Here is a 17,945-nt window from a genome sequence, read left to right on the forward strand (position 1 = left end):
GAGGTTGAGGGGCGCGCGGCAGAACTGTCCAACCCACTCTGGAGTGCCCCTAATTGAGAGCGAGAAGACTCTCCAGAGGCGCCTTTGGAGTGGACGTGCCCCAGACGCACAAGCGGACTCTGTGGTCCCGCGGAAGCTGCAATGTTGGGGATATTTTAAATGGCTCTTACTTGAGAGGAGGCGTGATTTCCACGTTCGAGCGTCTTCGCTCCCCACCCCCTCTCCGCACCAGCCAGTGCGCGCCACCACCTGAGCCTGGCGAGAGAGCCTGGGCGCACGCAGTCTTCAGCCTCTTCCTTTCCGCCTCTGGGGGGATTCGGCTCTGAGCGGGTCCGCCCGACGCCCCCCGGGAAAACTCTTTACTTTTTGTTTGGAAAATCGGGGCCATTTCTTTATTCATCTCTGGGTCTCCCCGGAGGAGGACAGGGGAGGGGAGGGCGTGCGCGGCGGGCCGGGCCGGGGGAGGGGAGTGCGGGGAGGGGAGGGGACTGGGTGTAGCCTGGAATTCTCCGTCCTCGTGCTCCTAGGCTGGCGCGCAGAAGCTCCCCGCGATAGCGCCGCCGCCACTCCCCGCGCCACCCCGTCGTTGGCCTCGGGGGTCGGGTGAGTGGGGTCATGACGCGCCGCGGGGGCTGCCCCGGGCACCTCCGGCGCTGAGCCGGGACGCTGCCCCGCCGCTCCGAGCCCCTCTGGCGGGGAGGCGGCGGGGGGTGGGGAGGGCGCACGGGGTAGGGCGGGGTGGGGGCGGCGCGGAGGCCGCCAAGCTGGGGGGCTCTCAGGGCCGGCGCGGCCGCGGGCAGGAGGGCGTGTCTCCGGCCCGAGGGGACCCTCCCGAAGCGCGGCGCGGGACTCCCCGATGGTGGTGCCGCGGCTCCGGGAGAGCACCGGGTCTCGCCTCCGCCGCCGCCGCCGCCGTCGCCGCCGCCGCGGGCGCCGCCACCGCCGCCGCCGCCGCCGCCGCCGCCCGAGCCCGCGCCGAGCGTGCGCCTCGCCCTCCTCCCGCGCCCGCTCTGCTCTAGGATGCTGCGGCAGGTTCTGCACAGGGGCTTGAGGACGTGTTTCTCCCGGCTCGGCCACTTCATTGCCAGTCACCCTGTCTTCTTCGCCTCGGCGCCGGTGCTCATCTCCATCCTGCTCGGCGCCAGCTTCAGCCGCTACCAGGTCGAGGAGAGCGTGGAGCACCTGCTGGCGCCCCAGCACAGCCTCGCCAAGATCGAGCGCAACCTCGTCAACAGCCTCTTCCCGGTCAACCGCTCCAAGCACCGGCTCTACTCGGACCTGCAGACCCCTGGGCGCTACGGCCGGGTCATCGTCACCTCCTTCCAGAAAGCCAACATGCTGGACCAGCATCACACCGACCTGATCTTAAAGGTGAGAGGGGGGCGGGCACGGGCAGCCTCTGCGGGCGCCGCTGCCGCGGTTGGGCTGGCTGAGCGCGGGGGTCCGGGCTGAGAGCGCCTCCTCTCCCATCCCAGGCGACTGCCGCAGGGGCTCTGCTGCACCGCGCGCCCCTCGAAGGCCGCCCGGAGCCTCCCAGCCTCCCGGGCGCGGAGCGTCCGGGTCCGGGCCCGGCCCTGCCCTGGCCGCCGTCGCCGCCACGCCGGCAGCCGCTGCAACAGTTGGGGCGGCGGCGGCTACGGTGCTGTGGTCGGTGCGCTTGTTTTGGTTGCAGTGGTCTTGGGGGCGGGGAGGCTTTGGGGTAACTGGGCCAGAAGGAACCGAACTAGAGAAGACATTCTAGAAAGTCCTGCTACTTGAAAACAAAATACCATCTTGGGGGGATTCAGAAACCCCTCTCTCCTGTCCTCATTTCTTCTCCCTTCCTCTGACCCCGGAGTGTTTTGGAAAAGGCTGCTCGGAGGGGCTGTGAACGGGATGGTAAAGAAAATGCCTCCCATCCACCAGAAAGAAGTGTGGTCCTGGAGAGAGGACAGGGGCTGCCCTGCTGCCCTCTTCCCCGGGCGAGGTAGCCATCTCTGACTTCTAGGGTGAGAGAGAACGTTTGTAATTCGCAGTTGTTTCATCTTTCACAGTAGCTCCTCTCCTTTGAAATGCAAAAAGTTCTTTGGGAAATGAGGGATTCGACTGATGCACTTTCATTTGGGTGTATTTGGGCGTGAGGGTGAGGGGCAGAGCCAGAAGGGTGAGGACAGAAGCCAGGCTGTGTGGCCCTGAGAAGAGCACAGGAAACCGAGCAGCTGGTTACAGGGTGACACTCAAAGAAACAGGGTGTGCTGTCAGCCTGAGGTGGGAATTTGATGTAAAAAGTGAGGTTAATGGTGATAACTTTCAGGAAGTTCCTACGAAAAGCAGAGGAGTGAGGACTAGAGTTGGAAAAGTGGAGACCTTGGGAGAGAAAAGCAGAAATAGGTGAGAATGTTCCATCCAAGCCCTGGTGGGGATTCTGGGTCTTGTTTACTTAAGGTACTCCTCTGGGGAGGGCAGACAGGAGCCAGTCCCAGCTGGAGCCCTGGGGCGGAGGGATGGAAGGTGCTGGTTTTGTGTGGGTCTCTGGTCCAGATCCAGGATTGGAGGCTGGTTAGATTTCTAGTCTACTTATCCCATCGGGAGTCAGCCAGTGAACCTGGGGGACTCTTTCCTTCTCTTTTACTCTACAGGTAACCCCCTAGAGACAAGCGAATTTTCCCCCCGTATTTGTTGACATGTTATCAATCAGCAATTAGTAATGAGGGGAATCTGACTAGAGACTCAGTGGAATTAGGACCTTCCCACATTGGGTGGCTCGTGGTATTTTTAATGGCACACACATCATCACACATACTCACCACAGAACCTCAGTAACATTAATCCCGAGTTGTCTTCTTTTTTCATGATTATGCTTCCAACATCGAAGTGGGTTTTTATTCCCCCGATACTTTAGTTACCGTATTTTGACACACAGATAAATACTGCTCCAAATGCTTTCCCAAGAAAACATGTAGTAGTTTCATCATAGGCTTAAGGAAACTATAATTTAGCCAGTCCTGACATTTAGAAAGCTGCCCCGTCTTTTGATAGATGATCTACTAAATGATGTTTCTCTTTTTTTGTTTTTTGTTTTTTGAGGTGATGTTTCCACTGGCTGGTTTTTGGGGGGTTTTTTTCCCCGCTAACCGTCACGCCACTCTGACGGGCAGTCACCAGTTCTGTTCACTCTCAAGGTTAATGAGACATCAACAGGCACATCAGATGTCTTTTCAACTGGACTGTTTCTCTCCTATTTGATTTTGATCTGTTCAGGACAGAAAACCGTATTAGAAGAGAAAGTGGGGACTGGAGAGCCAGGGAGGCTGGCTTTGCCTTCATATCTAAAGGGCAACTTTAAAGGACGGTGGTCTTGTGAGTGAATTGTTTTAAGAAATGGGATTTTTTTCGTGTTCTAGGTTTCTGGGGAAGATCAAAACCAAGTGGCATAGTGGTCAGAACTCACTTCTAGCTGATGGGTCTCTGGTGAAAATGAATTCACAGAGCTTATGAAAACCCAGACTCATGAAACTGAGGGAACTGCCTTCAATTTTATATATCCATCTTTTTCTTCTTATATCCAACGCCTATATTTGGTAGGTATGGAGCTGGGGGACAGAAAAATGGACCCTCGGTAGTCATGGTACTGTAAAGTGTGGGAACAAGCACTTACTTTTTTCCTCTTTTTTTCTATTAGAGACATGAAAGATTTGTCCTTTACACAAGATGTTAGGAGTGAAAGAGTCACTGTTTCTGCCCTTACTGGTGTTATTCTGATACTTTGTTGTTGGCATCAGGGGTAGCACTGACAGTTAACATTGTACACAACACCAGCCAGCCCCTGCCTGTTTTATAACAGCGCACTGGAAGTAAAGTGGACAATGCATAACCAGGGTTTGAGGCTTTCTCGTGCCCCACGACAAAAGTGAAGGAAGTTAACTTGCAGGGCTGTGTCACTCACTCCTGGTGCTCTGGGGTTGTACCTACTCAATGAAGGCGATCCTTCTTGCAATATTAGTCCAGCTACTTTCTGATCAAAAATAGACTGGGAAGGGATGATGACAAAAAATGAAAATCCAGGTTGTTTTTTTCAAAAACATAATTGAGAGTATCACAGAAAAAACTAATCCACCCTTGACAGCCCCAGCTGATCTGCTTTGGAGGAGCTGTCTCAAATTCATGCGAGCGGCATGACTGCCATACTCTGACCTCTGCAGCGTTAGAATCTGACCACAAACTATGAGACGGGTGACTCTCCCTAGCAATGGTTTCCTCTGAAGCCTACAGGGCAAAGATGTAATTTTGGGTGAAAGTAGGTGGGGCCTGATGGTACTGGCAAAGGATCAACCATTAATTTCTGAACCCCTTTAAATACATGTTGATCTTCAAAAGTCTTCATTTCACTAGAATATTAAATTTAGCTCATTACTGTATTTTAACAAAAATCCATGCTGTTCATCTCAGAGCAAATTTCAGAGTAGTGCCTCCCGAGCTTTTATGGATATGTCTCTTCCTGATCACCTAAAGTGACGTGTAAGCAGGTCTTAGTTGATAACCAATCTGGCTGTGACCAAGTCAATACCTGATTTGTTCCATCTGTGTAAAGAACCAATTTAGCCCATTCCTTATAATAATGATATCACCTTTATAACAGCTTATAAGTTATAAGCATATAGTATGTTTAAATACATCAAACACCTAAGGGTAGGCAGGAGAAATGGTGTGATTCCATTTTACCGATGAGAAAACTGCGCCTTAGAAATTAACCGAATTATCTATGGAAAAAAAGACAAGGACAGAACCAGGACTGTGACCCAGGGTTTTGACTCCCCGCCCAGTGCTCTTTTCACTATCATTTACTGCCTCCCATATGATAAACTACTTGAATGATTTTAAATGTACATTTCTGGTATCCAAATGAGGTATATTCAACCAAAGTCTCATCCCCACCGTATACCGTTGTTCTAACAGTGGCAGTTGGATCATAAGGACATTCTCTCGACTGATGCTGCATAATGTCAATGGAAATCCACTTACACAAACTCTACGTGCCCAAAGTAAAGCATAAGATACTTGTAATTAGCAATATACAAAGACAGAAAGATAGACTATTTTACCGGAAAAAAACCTCTGGATGATTGAATGCAGCGATTTCCTGTTTCAGTGCTGTTCACTGGCCAGGTCCAGGTGAATTCAACTCCAATGCCTCACTCACACAGTCCCTGGCACATAGTAGGCCTTCAGTAAATATCTGTCCAAGGGACGTGCCCTAGTTTGCTCAGACATTTACGTGATGGGCAAAGAAAATTCCACAGAAACTACTCTGAAATGTATTTTCACCATGACATTTTTATGTGTACAACTTTATAGGCAGATTCTAAGGCTTCTCTTTATCCAAGATACCGTTCTCCCTTTCTCTTTTTCCAAGATCACCTCTGTAGTCATATCAAAACACTTTTCAGTTTTGCAGTTGCATAGGGGCGTCCCCTTTGCATAACGTCCTCTTTTTCGGGGGGACCTCATAGGCTGTTTTATTCCAAACCAAGGGAAGGACACATACTCACTATGCAGACATTCTTCCTTTTACTGGGGAATCTCATTTTGTTCAAATATTCAGTTTCTACTTTATTTAAACTTTTCATGTTTAATTATATTAAGGAGAATTAAGTTGCAAAATGAGATTGATAGAATTTAACTTGGAATTATTTAATTCAAGCTTTCCACGAAGGGCAGCACAACAGCTAGCTCCGGGTCACAAAGACCTGATAGTTGGATCAAGATCCCAATTTTTCCAAATACCGTCTCAGCACTTTCAGTCATTATAGGAATCGCCATTACGTCTTTCTCTACAGTCTAAGGATCAGCAAATTCCAGCCTACTTTTGAGCGTAGGAGTTTTTACATTTTTTAAAGATTGTAACAAAACAAAACAAAAACAAGGAAGAATATGAGACAGAGATGGTCTAAGACTCTCAAAGCCTAAAATATTTACTCTTTGGTCCTTTACATAAAGAAGTTCCTATACTGTATTCCAAAACCCCCTTACCGGAGCAATTTCAGGAAGTTAATGCTGTTAAGTAATCTCTAAGGCAGTGGTTCTCGATCAGGGGCGACTGTGCCCTGCAGGGGACATTCAGCAATGGTTGGAGACATTTTAGCTCATCACAACCAGGGGTGAGTTGCTACTGGCATCTAGTGGGTGGAGGTCATGGATGCTCTTAAACATCCTCTGTGTGCAGGAGAGCCCCATCCAGCAAAGAATTATCTGGGCCCAAATGCTGCTTGAAAGGGTTCATGTGCGTATTTCTTTTTGTTCTGCTAGGATTTTTTCATCTGCATTGATTATGTAAAATGAAAAAATGCCAAAGAGAAGTTCACATCCAAAAATCTTATAGAAGTTTGCCTGGGGACAAATACTACAACCTGTGAGGAGATGCTCGCTTGGGCAATTGGCCAAAGACCAGATTTTCCAATGTAACCTTCCCCAAGATGCACTTATCTTGCTCTCCTAGAGCTCTGTCCTTTATGGTCTAAATCCCAATGTAGAGGAACCCAGGAAACTGAATACGGTCTAACTGCTTGAATGATAAAGCTGCTGAATTGCTGCTGCCCTTGGGACTTGTCAGAGCGCCCACTGCTGGCAGGCCTGACCCTCAGTCTGTAGCAGCCACCCACCAGGCCGGACTTCTGACAGTATGTAAGACCCCACTGTGAACAGTGACCTGCCGAGGAGACAGGAGGCCGTGCTCTGTTGCCTAGTCCAGCTGCTTTGCCTTTCTGAACATAAATTGACAAACGAAGAGCTTGCATCCAAAGGACAGGGGATCAAAGACCCTTGGGTTTGGAAGGCACCTTAAAGGTCATCTCCGCAGACACTGGAATGTGCTCTTCGCATCTCAGGGTGCTTTGTCTGGTGACAGGTGCTATGATGCCTTGGGCAGTCCCGTCACTTCGATGAGTTATCCAGGTGGCATGTACTCTTAGAAAAGATTGAGGCCAGGCCTGAAAGGGCAGCATTCGTGCATCTGCTGGACCAGCCAGTTGCCTTTTGCACTTTATTTTTACACTAGGAGCAAAGTAAGGAGAGGGTGAGATCTCGTTTCATTCTCCTTGCATTTCATGGAAGGTGCGTCCGAATAATCCAAGTTCAATATCATTCTAGGTTTGTCTGACTTCTAAGCACGTGTCATTTGTGTGACTAGTATCCTCCAATGCCCACTCTCTTTGTCTCATTTAGATTTGGGGAGCAATCTTTGACTTGCCCATGTAGATAAGCATTTGGAACAAACTTTGGGTAAACTGCTAATTTAAACTGAAATTTAAATATAAAGCTGTAGTGTGAGAGGAAGCCCACCTTTTTAATGACTCAGAGTATCTTGACAGATGCCCTATTAGAGTTAGAGAAGGATGATTTTTTTTTTTTTTTTAACGAACACAAAGACTGAACTTCTCAGGATTCACCAGACTTACAAACCTCATCCAACAGCTGAGCATTTAACCGGTGACTTCTTGTGATAAGTAAGAGAAGGAGAAGTAAGCTAAAAGAAGTTATCTGTTTCCTACCCGAGAGGTTGCAGCATCCCTTGGCGCAGGAGCTAGGGGATCTGATCAGCTCTGACTTTGTGGTATATGCCATCTGGTACCTGACTTTGGGGCTCAGTGTGAGCCCCAAGTGATACCTGAGATAGGCTTGAAGCAGACCTTTGAAGTCACCTGCTTGGTAGCACATCACAGCAAGCAGGCCTGTCTGCCGCCCTGCCTGTGCTGCTGCCACATGCCCGGAAGGCCACGGAACTTCCGAGGTATTCTGCCAGACTGATTTAATGACCAGCAGGGGAGGTGAGTAATCTCTAACCTTTAAAAGACAAGAACAAAAAGGAAAATCAACACCAGTTGTTATTTCATGTGGGAAGCTCTGAATAATATGTCGCGCCTTCAACTTCCGAAGTCATATTTTGAACAAAAGAAGGCAGTGAGGGGACAGGGAAGTTATATTTATCTTCTTGCTCTCCAGGAAATCCTCTTGAGAATATTGTTTCCGGTGTTTTGAAAGACCCCCTTTGTTAGGTCTTCTACTTTAGGTTTAACTTGTGGGCTTCAAGTCCAGTCGAGATGAGGATTTGAGTGCAGGCAGTTACCTTGGCACGTGATATCCAAAAACATCGGTAAGGAAGTGAGGACAGGAAATAGGGAGTAGCAGGAAGCCAGCCAAGGCAGTGTTCTCAAGCCAGTGTCCACTGTGGGCACCCAGGGCTCAGTCTCACTGGGGAACTCTGGGAGACACTGGATAACCTCCATCCAAGTTATCCCAACTGTGGGTGAAGGACCTGGATAATCTTCTCCCAAGTCTCCAGCCATCATTAGTTGATCCGGCTGCAGCCCGGCACAGTAAATAAATCTCTAGCAATTCCAGATGCTGTATGTGTTCCCATAATCAGAATTGTTTTTGTTGTTTTTTTGTTGTTGTTGTTGTTTTCCGGTACGCGGGCCTCTCACTGTTGTGGCCTCTCCCGTTGCGGAGCACAGGCCCCGGACGCGCAGGCTCAGCGGCCATGGCTCATGGGCCCAGCCGCTCCGCGGCATGTGGGATCCTCCCGGACCGGGGCACGAACCCGTGTCCCCTGCATCGGCAGGCGGACTCTCAACCACTGCGCCACCAGGAAAGCCCCAGAATTGTTTCTTGTTGTTGTTTTATAAAAGCCACAGGCAAAGAGCTGCAGGTGCTCACGGTGAGCGGCCTTGACATGTAGAGGTGAGTGTGAGTGGAGAGAATACAGGTGGAACCCTGAGAGCATCTGCACTAAGGGTCTTACACCCATCTAGAGACACACCTCTAGGAGCTTAGGGCCCACATTGCTAAGGGATGTTCATCCCTTCACTCAACAAGATGGCCATGACGCAGGCAAGAATGACCCAGCACAGCTGTTCAGTTATTCTTGAATTTGATAAGTAACTGCCATTTTCATTTTGGCCACTGGATGGTGCTAAAGATGGCTCCAAGCTGGACCTGGACGCCACCCGGATTTGTGGTTTTATATCAAGCCCTCACATTTGAGTGGCCTGTGTCCAGCCCCTCTTCCCTTCAGGAATACAAGAGGAGTCTGCAGGTCCCCCTTTCACAGCCCCCATCTTCACACATCTACCTGTGTTGCTCTCCCCCGCTAGAAGTGCACTCGCTGCTTACTATGAGGTCAGACTCACATGTGTCCTACTTTGTGAGGCCTTCCCGAATTCATGGCTCCCTCCCTCCCTTAAATCTATCTGGCTTGCAGTTGTACCCACATTCTTTAATGCTTAACTAGATACTGTTCTATAATTTGCTGTATTGTCATGCGATGCTTTCTCTTAAGATCATAAAGCTCTTCAAGGGCAAGACCAATGTCTTATACTCCCACATCTCTCCTAGAAACTAGTATAATGTGGAATGTACAGCAGGTGCTTAATAAATTGTTGCTGGTTGATGGCTTGTAGGATGGAAAACACGCTCTGCCTTCCCTATTCATTTATTTTGCTTGAATATAATTTTGCCGGGCAGCATGACCATGTGATTTCTTTAGATGTGTCTTCACTTCTCATCCTTGATAAATTTTGGTTTCAAACTTGATGATAAGCAATAAGCATCCATTCTGCCTTAGGATCTGTTGGTACTTACTTTATACGGGGAGAAACTCATATAAAGAAAAACCAAAACCAAACGCCTGACCACCTCTTTTGGTTCAAGTAGTTTGGAAAGGTGTAAACTGACCTCAATCTCCAGTGGTCCATTCCCATTTGGGAGGGCAGAGCACTCTGCAGTTCCCAGCAAGTACCGTCAAAGTCAGCTCTCCACTACACGTGTCCTTATGTACATGAAGTAAAGTCTCAAAACATTGGCCTAACCCATACTCAAATGTAAACATGAAACACATTTTTTTTTTAATCAAGGAGGAGTGGTTTTCCCAGTTGTAGCATCAGTGTTCAAGAGATCACCATTCTGATGTCATTCAGCTTCGAATTTCTCAAGAGGGAGCCCAGGGTAACAAAGACTTGTTCTAAGAGGCGAACTTAAAAAACGATGCTGGTACAAAATCAGTGTATCTCTGGTGAGTTTAACAGAAACACTAGAACTGTTCATTTCTCAGCATTAAAGGGGAGATTCCTTTGCTCATTCTTCCATGGGCTCCACGAATTTGTCAAATACCATGGCTTTGTCAATTCCTTCCAATTGTCTCAGTAAAAACCGTATCTCTGCTATACAACTAGCATAAGTGCTCAAAAAAAAAATCTTCGTAATACTCAGTACCTTAATTTTTTGAGTTTTGCACTGTTGTCTCGTTTTTATTCTGGGTTTGGTATAGCATGTAGGCAAGTGGTCATACTGAGTAAACTGACTGCTCTTAGACTCTTTATGCCCACACATCACCTGGGCATCTCGGGAAAATACAGATTCTGATTCAGCCTGGGGTGGGACCTGCAATTCTGAATTACTAACAAGCTCTCAGATGATGGTGATGTTACTGGTCAGTGGAGCACACTTTGAGTAGCAAGGCTCAGAACCTCATCTTCCTGCTTGACAGGGCTTTGCACACAAAGGAAGCATTCACTTCTTGTACAGAAGTATCTCTGGAATGAAAAGCTCTGGGAGTCTGTGGGCTCCAGTTTCAAGGTTCGCTCACAGCCCAGCATGCCAGAAAGGGATTCTCCAGCAATTTAGGTGAGCGAGTTGATAACTCTCCTCTGTCACTTAATTTACATGACTACAGTGTTTCCCTGGGAAATCTTCCCCACAAGCCCTTCAAAGGGAAGAGTGTGTCAGAATTGCCAGAGATCAGGAGAACCAGGCCAAGTGATAGTAAGGCCCCTTGAAACTGTGAAATGTAAAATTTTGCTGACTGGGGGTTTTAGTCATTTAGGTCAGTGCATTTCTTCACCTTCCCTTGTCTAAAATTTCTTTTCATAGGGTTATAAAAGAAACCTACAATTATTTAGGATCGAAGAAAATTTCTCTACCTTCCTGGTTCTCTATGCCTAAACTCTTCAAACAAAACTAACCTCAGTTTAAGTGAAGATTAGCAATTTTTCTCAAATCTGAATATGTTTTGGAATTCCCTGGGAATTTTATTAATGTTCATATTCTGATTCAATAGGTCTGAGACAGCAGGCCTGAGCTTCCGCATTTCTAACAAGCTCCCAGGGCTACTGCTGCTACTGCTGGTCTGAGAACCACACTGACTAGATCAGTGGATTGGTGGACCCGAAGAACCTTTGCATAATATATCCTGACTAATTAATGCCATTTAACTGCCTCCATACTCTAAAGCAGTGGTTCTCCACCTTGAGTAGGTATCCCCTGGAGGGCCTGTCTGAACACAGATTTCAGATCTCACCCCCAGAATTTCCAATTCTGTCGGTCTGGGGTGGGGCCTGAGAATGTGCATTTCAAACAGGTTCCCAAGGTGATGCTGTTCCTGCTGGTCTAGGGACCAAACTTTGAGAACCACTGCTATAAAGCATCCTAGTAATTAGCTGCCAGGACTAACTCTAAAAGTGCAGTTTCTCTCTCTCTGTAGAAACCTGGACAACAGATACAGCAGGGTGAAAAAGTTATTTGTTCAGCCGTTAATTTTGAATGATGCTGTCATTCAAAGGAGACTACATAAGCCTGAACCTTTAAGTTTGCGGTTTAAGGCAAGCATATTGGACAGAGGGCCCTGCCCCTGCTGCCTGTCTCCAGGAGCTGGACTTTAGGAGAAGGGGGCTGAGTAGAAGAAAGGACGCTCAGAGATGAGGGGGGGAGAGAGATAACCCCCCCACTCCACACACATGCAGTGTGGATGTTGTTACCACCATCAGTGTGATTACCAAAGCTTCCTTCCTTCCAAAGACTTCCCACACAGGGTCACCTGCCATTTGCCTTTGCAGAAACATCGTTTACATCAGACCAGAAGGCACAGCAGGTACAAATAGGAGCGACATGTTGTGTTTCTGAGACAAGGACCCAGCTCTGGTTGCCAGAGGTGAAGTGTCCATGGGGGGGACCCTGGTAGCTAATGTTCAGTTTCAACTACTGACCGACATCAGTTCTGTTAGAGAGAGGTAAAGTAGAACTGGAGTGAAGTTCAGTAAGTACTGATTTTGGCATAGTGGAATTAGCATTGTTTCAGAGCCCCAAAGTTCTGTGTTTGAGGCTGTGAACCATCAAAGTGTCTGTGATAAAAGTCATTTATCCTCTCTGGGGTCTTCATTTCCTCACCCATAAAATGCGATCAGCAATATCATCGTCATGGTGTTGGAAGACAGAAGGAGATATAACGTGTGTAAACAAACTTTGTAAAGTGCAGCACGCCTAAAGCCACACAAACCTCCCAATATCTGCACTGAACGCACACGTGTTTGTCTGGGGCAAGAGAACAACCTCCTGGGGATTCCCAGGGGAGAAGACTAACCACCTTAGTCACTCAGTTGACACATTCCAAATCACCGTCTCCTTTTATAAAAAGTATCTGTACAGTCTGTGACTACCTTTTACTAACCAGAAGCTTTGTTGACATGGCCTCGTACTCCCAGATGATGTAATATTACATCAGTCTATATTTTTACTTTGAATTACTCAAGGAGAATTTTAAAATAGCATATCTGATCACCCATCGTCTACACTTCTAAAGCCTTAGACCTACACTGTCCAATTCAAAAGCCACTAGCCACATGTGGCTATCTGATTTAAATTTAAATTAATTAAAATAAATTCATTTCCTCACTTGCACTAGCCACTTTTCAGGTGCTCGGTAGCCCACATGTTCCTGTAATGGACAGGACAGATAACATTTTCATCATCAGAAAAGTTCTATCCGACAACACTGCTTTTCACAAAGAAATCACTGATGCATCATACAGCTTAACTAATAAGCAGAGGAATCAAGATGGAAACACACACCTGGCTTCTAAAGCATCAGTAAAAAATTAACTCCACCACATTGCCCCCAAGAAATACAGAAATAGATGAGCAAGGCGTGGCCCCTGGTGCCAGATGGCCCTGAAGTAGTATTTCAATCAGTAACAGAGTAAGGAGGAGCTTTCGGTTTCAGCTTCGACATGTAAAGAGCTTGGAAGTTGTCATCCCCATCCTTACAACAGGAAAAACCTAGACGAACTGAAAATCCATGATTTTTCTCGAGCACATCAGAGAACTGAGGTCACAGGGCAAAGTGCTATCCGCAAATCCATAAAGGCATGGAAACAATCTGCTGACCTGGAGCGCGTGTCTCTGGTAGAAACACTTAAATGGTAATCTTGACGTACTGCATGGAAACAATCTGCTGACCTGGAGCACGTGTCTCTGGTAGAAACACTTAAATGGTAATCTTGACGTACTGCTGGCAGGGAGTGGAAGAAAAGTAATCCTCCTGAAATTCACCTAGTCTTCTCCATAAGGAAGGGCTACTCTCCAGGGAAAAAGACTTTTGCCAGAGCACAATTCTGAAACTTTATCCTAGGTTCCTCCTTTCCACTGGAGCCCCCTTTAGCTTTTGTCTCACGTAAGTTGGGGATGCAGAGTCCACAGGTGTCAGGGCTTCAAGGAAACAGATTAGGAGTGCAGCAGCCAGGAAAGGGAGTAGGAGGCAGGGGAAGAAAACTATACCACTGGAGAAATACCTGTGAAGGTCATAGCCCCAAGGCACAGGCCCACTTAAAGACTGAGATTTCTTCAAAAGATTATATACCATTTACCCTCCCATCACCTTACCACCACACCAACAGGGCTCCAATATAATAATAGTGGATTATAGCTGAAGAGCTGTAAGACACAGACTCTCTCTGAGGAGGAGTACTTAGGAAAGACAAAGTTAAGAGGAGAGACAAAAAGAATGACAATAGAGAAATTTGAAGCTTCTGGTACCTATAGCCACAACAAACATTAAATACATCCAAAGTCCTAGATTAACATAAGTCCTTACTATAAAATTCTATTTACCTCAGTTCCTACTAACTGATACAACATGTCCAGCTTTGGGGAAAAAATTACAAGGCATGCAAAAAAGAAAAAAATATATAGTCTGAAGAGACAAAAGAAGCATGAGAACCATACTCAGATATGACACAGATGTCAGCATTATCACACAAGAAATCTAAAGTAACTATGATTAATATGTTGTTGACTTTAATGGAAAAAGTGTAGGCAACATCAAGAACAGATAGATAATGTTAGCAGAGAGATGGAAACTCTCCAGATAAATCAAAAGGAAATGCTAGAAATCAAAACTTGTAGCAGAAACGAAGAATGGTTTTGATGGGCCATCATCAGTACACTCAACACAACCCAGGAAAGAATCAGTGAGATTAAATACCGGATGAAAGAAACTTCACATATTGAAACACAAAGAGACAAAAGAGTGAAAACACCCCAGAACATCCACGAATTGTGGGACAATATCAAAATAACATACACGTAATTAAAATGTCAGGAGAAGAGAGGATGCAACAGAAGAAATGTTTGAAATAATAATGGCCAAGAATTTTCTACAATTAATGATAGACACCAAACTACAGATCCAGGTATCTCAGAGAACACCAAAGAGGACGAGTATCCATAAAAGCACACTTAGGCATATCATATTCAAACTACAGAAAACCAAAGACAGAGGAAATCTTGAAAGAAGACAGGGGATTGGGGTGGGGGAACACCTTACATATAGAAACAAAGATAAGAACTACATTAGACTTCTTATCAAAAACCACACAAGCAGGAATAGTGGAATGAAATGTTTAATGAGTTGAAAGGAAAAAAACTCAGCAACCTGAAATTCTATAATTCCACAAAATTATGCTTCAAAGTGAAGGAGATACAAAAACTTTCTCAGACCAAAAAAAAAAAAAAAACTGACGGAATTCACTGCCTGCAGACCTGTTCTGCAAGAAATTCTCTTCAGCAGAAGGAAAATTACATAGATCAAAAACTCCGATCTATATAAAGAACAGTGTTAGAGAAGGAATAAATGAAGGTAAAGTAAAATCTTTTTAGCTTTCTTATTCTTAATTGATCAAAAGATAACTTTAAAGCAATAATAGTAACAATATATTGATTGACTATAACATATGGATAAGTAGAATGAATGTCAGCCATGTCACTAGGGACAGGAACTGGAACTACTGTGTTACAACTGTACTACATATGAAGCATTACAGTATTATCTGAAGGTGAACTTAGATTAGGTATTGATATATATTGTAGGTGCTAGGGCAACCACAAAAATTTTTTTAGAAAAAGAACAAATGCAACAAATAGAGAATACTTACAACTATGGTAGATATTAATCCAACCATATCAATAGTTACTTAAAACATGAATGGTATAATGGTATATTCCAATTAAAAGGCAGTGACTATCAGAGTGGATCGAGAGAAAACAAGACCCAACTCTGTGTTGCCTACAAGGAACCCACTTTAAATATAAAGACTCAGATAGGTTAAAAATGAAGGGATAGAGAAAGATGTACCATGCTAACACTAAGCAAAAGAAAGCTATTATTAATTTAAGATATGGCTGACTTCAGAACAAGGAAAATTATCAGGAATAAAGAGGGACATTACAAAATGATAAAAGGATTATTCTCCAAGAAGACATAACAATCCTAAACATGTATACACCTAACAAACAGAGTATTAAAATACATGAGGCAAGAACTGATAGAACTGAAAGGAGAAATAGACAAACCCACTATTATAGCTAGAGACTTCAACATTCCTCTGTTAGTAATTGATAGAGCAAGCAGGCAGAAAATCAGTAAGGATTTGGATGACATGGACAGAAGTAAGGGGCAGGATGTCTAATACTCTGGGGAGAGTCATGACCCAAATTTTATAACAACAGTTCTTATAGAAGTATAGAGGTTAAGTTGGAGAGGCAAGATATTGGAGAAGGGGAGATCCCCTCCTCCACCCAGGAGACTTATTTAAGTTTGTAAGCAAGAGGCTTTGAGAAGAAAAGCTGCAGAAAGAGAAAAGATGGGGGCTAAATTAGACCACTATTTTCCAAAATGTGCTTTAGTAAAAATTTCCTGTGATGTGGCAAAGAAAATTGGCTTCTGTGACCAAATAACTTTGGGAAACGATGCATGTAGTAGCCCCATATTGAATGCACATTAGCATATCAAAGGCTTTTAAAAGCTCCTCTGTAAAGAAATCTATTTAACTCTATCCAGTTCAGCATTTCTGAAATTTATTTGATCATGAATACTTTTTACTTTTTTGATGACCCTTATTAACAACCCAAGGAACTAATGTGCTTCAGAATACAGACTGAAAATACTATCCCAAAAATAGGGAGATGGTATCAATAGGATTTGAGGTTCCCTGGATCTGTGAGTAAACAAAGGGAAAAGGGTGAAGTTGGCTTAGAAGTTTCCACCTGGGTAAGCAGAAAGAGGAGAAGGATGTTAACCATAACAGGAAACAGGTGGAAAAACAAATTTGGAAGAAAAGATTCAGCTGTTGGATATATGCCAGTTGAAATATTGCCATAATATGTACTTGCAAATCATCAGGAGGCAGATGGAAATTCAGATATGGAGTTTGGAAGAGAGGTGAGGCATTGATGTGAACTGGGGATTGGTCAGCATAAAAATGGCAAGCCAAACCATGGAGGTGGAACTCATTGCCCAAGAAGAGTTTATGAATGTGACACGATCAGAAGTGCCAGAGACAGAATCTTGAGTAGTATCAAATTTACAAGGTAGGTAAAGGTAGAGAAGTCGGTTAGATAGACACTGGAAAACCAGGTAGAGAGGTAGGAGGAGAGGAGAAAATTGTGTCATGGAATTCATCGTGGGAGAGAGGGAGGGTTTTGGTCAAACCACGCATATTGAGCACCTTTGTTTGCCAGGCACATAATCAAGGACGCAGCAGTGAAGAAACCATGCCCATGCCTTAATGGAACCTATTGGATTCCCACGAAAATCTCAAAAATGCCTAACCATCTTAGATACGTTTAAAGTACTATTTTGACTTAACTGTGTGTATCTGCTGAGAGTTCAAAAAAATGAGGACTGAAAAGTAGTCACTGGATTTACCTGCTTAGAAGTCATTGTGGACTTTTGGTTGAGTGCTGGGATACAGTCCAGAATGGAGTGGTTTGAGAAGTGAGTGGGAGGTGAGGAAATGAAGTTAGCAAGCGTGAATCACTCTTTCAAGTGTAGCTGGAGACAGCATATGTAAAGAGCTTCTTAAAGAAGGGGAGCTATGGCAGAAGTTGGAAGGGAAGCGGGGTCAATGAGGCCTTTTTTAATATGGGAAAGACATAAGCCTATTTCAAAGCTCATGGGAAGGAACTAGTAGAAAAAGTTTGAGGCCATGGGAGAAGAGGGGATAAACAATACTAGGAAAAAGGAAAGGAAAGCCAGAACCCAATGGAAGCAATTGATCTTAGAGAGAGGAAGGGTCATGGCCTTGATTTTCACAGGAGGAGGAGGTTAGAAACGAATGGATGTGGGTATTTTTAGAGATATGGTGGCAGCAAGTTGAGGGTAATTTCCGTCTATGGCTTGGGGTTTTCTCTGCAAGATAGAAAACAAGGTCAGTAGCTGAAAGTCTTGTCAAGTGCTGAAGAAAGTGAGCGTTTGTCATTATAGTATCTATGGGCTTGGAGGCTAATTGACAAGGGAATGAAGAGACTAGGTGGTAAACTGGAAACAATCTCTCTGGAATTTGGGTATGAAAGTGAAGAGACAGTCTCTTCCTCCCTTTTGTCTCTCTTTTGAGCTCACACTGGCTACATTTACATTTTAGAAGAATATGGATTACATAGAAGCAAGGATTTCTTAACTCCAAGAGTTGTTTGGCATCTGAATGGCTCATCAGAGGAGACTGAAATGACCTAGAATGGTTCAAAGAGAGGTTGGCATGATGTGATCTCCAAGGGTAACATGGCCTTAGAATTCCATCACGTATCTCAGTGGTCCTCAACCCTGGCTACATGGTAGAATCCCTGGAGAAATTCAAACATACCAT

The 17,945-nt window shown here is 45.3% G+C and overlaps 1 protein-coding gene across 1 annotated transcript in view; it reads left to right on the plus strand.

The window, feature by feature from the left end:
- Positions 1 to 1,020: 1,020 nt before the first annotated feature.
- Positions 1,021 to 17,945, plus strand: part of PTCHD1 (patched domain containing 1) — a gene marked incomplete at both ends in the record, with an annotated part of 50,260 nt that continues 33,335 nt past the window's right edge. Inside the window, one exon of the mRNA XM_082681346.1 lies at positions 1,021 to 1,371. Within this exon, the coding sequence (XP_082537472.1) occupies positions 1,021 to 1,371 (351 nt within the window). The remainder of the gene's footprint in view (positions 1,372 to 17,945) is intronic.

The sequence above is a fragment of the Grampus griseus genome (assembly GCF_964374135.1).
Source record: "Grampus griseus genome assembly, chromosome: X".
Taxonomy (NCBI): domain Eukaryota; kingdom Metazoa; phylum Chordata; class Mammalia; order Artiodactyla; family Delphinidae; genus Grampus; species Grampus griseus.